Consider the following 7074-nt stretch of genomic DNA (forward strand, 5'->3'; position numbering starts at 1 on the left):
TTATTTTTTTTTATGTATACATAAGTGTATGTGTGTGTTTTCATTTTAATTAATTTACATACATTTTGTCAGTGGGTGTCTTCCAAAATGCAGATCAGATCTACTGTCAAATTTAACTTAGTTAGCAATTGAAATTTTACTGCCGAATTAATCGAAAAATTGACATTAGATCTGAACATTTTAGAATATGTGCCCAGTTTTTATTTGAAGCTAAAAAAAGAACAAAAAAAAAAAATATACAAAATTAAAAAAAAAAAATGAAATCGAAGAAAAAATATCTTCGTTTTTTTATTTTTTTTTTAGTCCTCTTTTGTCAAAATTATTGAAATTTTTAACCTTTTTTGCAATTATTATTTTACTCTTTTTCTTATTATTCTCTTTTTTTTCTTTATTATAGTTTAAAGTTTCTTTGATTTTTTTTTTGTTTTTTATTTTTAATTATTTATATATATATTTTTCTTTAAATTTTTTGTTTTTTTTTTTGTAAATTAATTTTTTTTTTATTTTTTCATTTTAAATTTAAATTTGTGGGTTTTTTTCTTTTCTATTTTTTCTCTTTTTTTTTTTTGTTTGTTTTTGTTTTTGAGATATACATTTATTATTTACTTTTTATATTATATAGTAGGTTTTTTTTATTTTTTTAAATTTTAATTATAATTAAAAAAAAAAAATATTTTTTATTTGTATTTAATTTGTAAAAAAGCAAAAGCCTTTTTTGTTGTTTTCTTATATTTTTTTTTTGTTTTTTTTTTTTAATTATTTATGCTTCAGCAGCTGCTACTTCTGCTTCAGCGCCATTCACTTCTTTCTCTGTTGTAGCTGTTGAATCTTCTTTTTCTGATGAAGATAATTTGGCTTTCTTTTCGGGTGTTGCAGATTCATCAGCTTTAGCTTCTTCCACTTTTCTTTTTACTGCTTCTGGAGCATCTATGTATTAATAAGTAAATGAAAAAAAAATAAAATAAATATACATATAATATTAAAAAAAGTAGTACGTACACTTATAATAGTTTATTAAAAGTCTATTTTTTGGTCAATTGATATTGAAAAACATGACAATGTAATATGTAAGTAAAATATAATATGAAAATAAATATATTAAATAAACGAGAATAGAGTTGACCGTGTCAACTCTGTGATACCCAATACTGTGTGTGACAAACTACTATTGAAGTTGTATGGCAGATACCAGAAAGAGCCAAGCAATTTTAACGAATTTTATCAAACACATCGGCCATACTAATATATTCGCTTGCGTGAAATTTCAATACTATAGCTTTTATAGTTTCTAAGATATAGCCAAATAACTTTTGAAGTTATATGGCAGGTACCAGAAGGAGCCAAGTAATTTCAACGACTTTTTTTATTTCATTTTTAGATTTCGTTCATAAAAAAAAAAATAATAATTTTCGTAACACAAGATAACACCATATTTTATATTGATATTAAAAAAGAAATTTTCACCAACTAACACCTAAAATGTACGAAATAGATTTGTAAAACAAGCCTCTGTTTTAAATTACTAGAAAATTGATAAAGAAGAATCAAACTAGAAATGAGAAATATTAAATTCTAATTGAATTTTCCAAAAATAAATTGAACGATAGAATAATTATTTGATGATAAAATTATGAAGATAAAATTATTGAAATCTTACAATTTCTTGCCACCAAATATAATTACCAAAATAGCAATCAATTCAGATTTCACTTTTTAATAAAATTTTAACTATCCATAAAAACATAGAAATATATTAAAGAAATTAAACCAACCTGTGGAATCACCATTTGTTTCCTCTTCCTCTTCTTTATCTTCATTTGATTGCTCTTCTTCTGCATCATCTTTTTCTTCGGCAGCATCACCATTTTCTTTTTCTTCAGCTGCACTACCATTTTCAGCGACTTCACTACTTTCAGCTGCTGCTTCTTTATCTTTTTTTAGAGATTCTGCTGTTTCTTCAACTTCCTTTTCAACTGGAGTTTCACTAAAATTATAAATAAAAAATTAAAATATTATACGAGTACATACATAAAAAAAAAAAAAGTCGACACGTTCCAAAAAAAAAATTTTCATTTATAATTTCATATTATTAAATATGCACATAAGACAAAAGGTCTAATTAACGGAAAACCATCAAGCAACAATACACACAAATCATATAGCGTGAAAATATAAAAAGTATACACAAAATATAAATATATTAAAACGATGCCATAAAATATTAAACTTTAGCATTTTTGAAAATTAAAAAGAAATTTTTGTTGTATCATATAATATATATGTATATATCTATTATATATATACAACAAAAGGCGACATACACATTTTATTACATGATTATTTTATGTAACATAAAATGCACATTTCAAGCTCTTATTACATTCAACCGGTAAACAATTATGTACATAAATAATTACATATATATTGTACATATAAAATTTTAACATTTTCCCAATATTCAAAGCTCAGCTTATTATTTTCAAGAGTAGTTTTATCTCCAACCCAAGAAATAAACCAATATTACATAAAATTACTTAAACATACATAATTCCTTTAAGAAATATTTGCATATGTACATACTATATAAATTTCTTACATGAGTTAGTATATATGTACATATATCTCTAGATATACGTACAGTTCAGACATATATGCATTGACGTTGTAAACAACTCCATTTAAAACAGCTTGCTTACAAAACAGAAACTTATCTTAACAAAAAAAAAAAAAAAATATTTCATTTTGTTTCCGACAGGTGATATAATATTAAATTGGAGCATAACGCATGCCACAACACAATACATTTTTCCTTGGCGCGAAAAACATCTTTCAAAATTCTGAAATTATTAAAATTCACGATAAAAAAAAAGATATACGGGAAGAGAGTGGTATAAAATTTCAACGACAGGGAAAAAAAATTCTATAAAATCTTTAATGTGCAATAAAAATAAAAAAAGACAAAATCTTTTGAAATTTCGAACTTTCTCAAAGCCAATTTTCATTGTGTATTTTTTGTGTACCCGGTATTATGTTGCTACCAAAAACATTGCATATATTTTTGACATAATGTTCGAATGTCATTTTTAAATCCATCAAAATTCATATAAATCGTACAACTATTTATCATTCACTCAGTTTTTCTTTGGTAAAGCTAGATTCATTGGTTCGTCGTTTTTGAGCTAAGCTATTTGTAGTCGAAATATTTTTTCTCTTGATGGTTCATTGGTTCGTCTGAAAAAAGCTGTTTTTTTTATTGTGATGCATTTATTACTTTTTTGACAAGAATTACATGTAATTGTAATAGTTCAGTATACGTAAATTGGAAGTTTTAAAAAACCATCGCACTAAAGTTGAAGTTGATTCAAAGAAGAGAGAAAAAAAAAAGCTGTACTAAAAATAAAGAGAATGTCGGAAATTCAAATTTTCATATGAAATAGCTTCAGCTTGTCGCGAAAGCTATGAACCAGTAATTCCAACTTAAAAGGTAGTTTTTTGCCTGTCACTCATTTTTTGTCTCATTCACTTTTTTATGATAGGACCTTATAATTTGCAATTACTGAATTTGTATCAACACTGTATTGTGTGTATAGTGGGGGCATTTAAATGAATTTGTTTTTCATAATCCATAATGCATTTTGGTGATTTCTAACAAAAATAAATAAATAATATGTCAAATGAAATGTGTACATATTTTCAAATGTCAATTACATATGTATATGTGACTTAACAAAGAATCTATTCCATGAACACCATTCAAATATTATGAAAATAATAAAAAGTTTAACATGCTTTTGCACCGACGCGAATTTCTTTTTGATCTTATTTCTTTTTTTTGTTTCGTTTCGTTTTTTTTTTTACTTTATTTATTCATCTAACATTGTGTGTATGTACATATATAAATGCTTACATATATATTATATATGTATGAATACATAATTATATATCAATGAGAGTTTTATCCGTTTTATTCACATACACACACATATGAAACTTAAGCTCAATATCAAAAACAGATATGTACAAACATTAATTTATATATACCTAGGTATGTATATTAATTTTAAGATGATATATTACTATTTCACTTAAAAAAAATGTTATATACATAGTATGTCTGCCTATATATAAATAAATTTTTATATAATGGAATTAATTTTTGGAAAATCTTAATTTGATATTTTGTTTTATTAAAATATTTTTTAATATGGAAGTAAACTGTTATATGCCTATTTCATATATATATACCATTTATATACTTTAGTATAATATATAACCAATAGAAGAAAAACAAGCTTTGGCGGTATTTATTTATTATTCTTTTTGTATATACACACATAAATATAGTACACATATATATATATATATATATATATATATATAACAATTTGTAAAATATTATATGCATAGCAAGCCCACCTTGTTATACATTTTAATTCAATTTATACTTAATTATATATGTTTATATATTTATATAAATGTGATATATAAAATATGTATATTATATATTTATATACATAGCGTGTATAGTAACAAAAAAAAATATTCAATACCTATATACCATATATATACATATATATATAACAGAAATATAACACTATTAATAAAAATGTAAAATAAAGCAATTTGTGTTTGAAGAATACGTATGTTTAATTGTTTGTATGTATGTATATATATTAATGAAAACATTTCTTGTTTCCTTTTTCTTCTTCTTTTCCTCATTTTTAGTTTATTAACCTTTTTTTCTCTTTTTTTTTTGCCATTAAAAGTTAAGCTTTTTTTTGATTAAATTCCGATGAGAAAATAAAATATGAATAAAATTTTTTCGTGGGAACTTGCATATACCTATATATATATATAATTATACATATATATATATACAAACTAACGTATAGATATATATACATATATATATAAATGTATATATATTTAAAAGAAAATTTTATTATATACTACATAATATGTATGGATATATGCTAATGGATGTATGTATATATACATATGCACACATATTCAGCTTGCTGAATAAAAAAAAATTGCGTGATACAATTGTTTTAAATTTATCTCTTTTATTTAAGCGCTCATAACCTCATTCAGAAATAAAACAGGGATGGGAATTTAGAAAAAAAAAAAAAATAATTGAATTTCAAAAACTTCTGTAATTTAACGCAAACTATTAAAACTAATTTTTTTTCCAGCAAACTAGGTAGACTCCCTCCATTTTTATATAAAACGCATGAAAAATACCGATCAATTATATAAAAGAAAAAAAAACCTTAAAAACTCACAACTAATAGCTTTTTCATCTTCTTTTTTCTTCATTTCAACAAAAAAAAAAAAATTCACGCGCACGTCAAACATAACCTTTTAAAAATAAGTTTTTTTCTTCGACTTTTTAAAAATTTCTTGAAAAATTACCGCCAATAGCAAGTTAAGCAAAGAAATGTATGTATGTATGGATGTATGAATGTATACAGTTGTATGTACATAGTATGTATATAAAATATCTTTCGGCTTCTATTCTATTGTCAAAAAAAAAATGTGTACCCAATTTTGTTGTATAAAAGAAATTTATTTCTTATACACACGCACACAACCAAACACAAAAACACACACCTTCGCACACAAAATAGTACAATGTGAAATATAACAAAAACCACATTTAATATACAAAACGAAAAAAAAAAAGAAAAAACACGTCAAACGCTTTTTTTTCTCTTCTTTTCTTTTGATATATTAACAACATAACTCTATATAACTCTATTTCATACTATCTCATCACTCATTTATATTTCTTTGTCTCTTTTTAGCAAGCGTCCTTTTTCAACTGAATTACAATACAAAAAAAGTTTTTAACCGTTTTATTCTTCGTTTTTTTTTTTTCTATTTATTTTTTTCTTCTTCTTTTTAAACGAAACTTCTATACAAACTTTTTATTTTTTCAAAATATCTTTTCTCGCATATCCCCCTTTCTTCATGACATTTTTTCATTTTATCTACCAAATTCTATAAAAACTTATAGAAAAACTTTTCATATTTTCCATTAAAACGAAAAAATCTATTTTATTGATTTAAAATAAATAAGAAAATAATTGAAAACAAAATTTATGTATCTGAAAATTTTGAATTTCAATATTAACAACGACGACCACAACGAGAAAAACGACGAAGACGACGACGACGACGCAAAAAACAAGCCGACGCCATATTGCCGCCAAGCGAAAATTTCAAAATTCAAAAATGTGTATAGAAGTCCGGTTTTTTTTTTTCTTTCACATATTATTCAAATTAACAAACACACAATCCTTTTTTATTTTAAAAATTAAATATACATACTTATTTAATATTTAAAAAAAAAAAAATTAACTTTTTTTTTTATACTTTAATAACTTTTCCTTTTTTTTTTTTACTCACTTATTTTGAACTTCGATATCAGCCATATTTTTTTTTTTTTATAAATTATTTATTTATTTACAGAAAAAAATTATTTTAATTTAGGAAATATATATATGTATATATATTAATTTATATATATATATTATTTTGTTATATTCCACTGGCAAAAAATTAAATTTTAAAAAAATTTTAAAAAGTGTGCAGATCAAAAGCAACTGAACGTGCAAACAACTTCGCTGACAAATACGCAATGAGAACGAGTTCGTAAAATTTGAGTTCAAATTTTTGAAAAAAAAAGCAAAAAAAAAAAACTTTTCCTATGAATTTTTAGTTGCTGACTACGCCAGATGAAAAAGGCAGAGAGCAGCGCCGCCATGCCATGAATTATTTAAATGAGTGAGAGAGCGTAAAAAAAAAAAATTCTCTAAATCAAGAGAGACAAAAGATTTGAAAAAAACAAAAAGAAATGAAAAATAATATTCTCTTGTCTTTTTTCATCTTATTAATTATCTGTCAAGTTTTCTGGTAAAATTAATTTCATTCAATATATGTACATATAGATGTGTTTGTGGGGGTATATAATATTCTCAACTATATCATGTTATATATAAATACGTATATATAATTTTCTTATATACATAATAGTGATATATATTATTATATGTTTGTAAATAGTTTATT

At 23.4% G+C, this 7074-nt stretch overlaps 1 protein-coding gene across 1 annotated transcript; it reads right to left on the reverse strand.

Moving 5' to 3' along the window:
- Nucleotides 1-731: 731 nt before the first annotated feature.
- On the reverse strand, nucleotides 732-6650 carry LOC129615328 (prothymosin alpha). The gene is made up of 3 exons (XM_055530474.1): nucleotides 6412-6650; nucleotides 1773-1984; nucleotides 732-927 (listed from the first exon to the last, which is right to left on the reverse strand). Exons 1-3 carry the CDS (start codon nucleotides 6435-6437, stop codon nucleotides 761-763), a joined length of 405 nt encoding a protein of 134 aa, XP_055386449.1. The 5' UTR covers nucleotides 6438-6650; the 3' UTR covers nucleotides 732-760.
- Nucleotides 6651-7074: the final 424 nt, after the last annotated feature.

The sequence above is a fragment of the Condylostylus longicornis genome, unplaced genomic scaffold (assembly GCF_029603195.1).
Source record: "Condylostylus longicornis isolate FDR11 unplaced genomic scaffold, ASM2960319v2 ptg000005l, whole genome shotgun sequence".
In the NCBI taxonomy this organism is placed as follows: domain Eukaryota; kingdom Metazoa; phylum Arthropoda; class Insecta; order Diptera; family Dolichopodidae; genus Condylostylus; species Condylostylus longicornis.

Coding starts and splice junctions, on each gene's coding strand:
- LOC129615328 (XM_055530474.1), bottom strand. CDS start 6,437: ATGGCTGATATCGAAGTTCAAAATAA. Junction 1,985..6,411: donor GATATCGAAGTTCAAAATAA/GTGAGTAAAAAA, acceptor TTATAATTTTAG/TGAAACTCCAGTTGAAAAGG. Junction 928..1,772: donor AACAAATGGTGATTCCACAG/GTTGGTTTAATT, acceptor ATTAATACATAG/ATGCTCCAGAAGCAGTAAAA.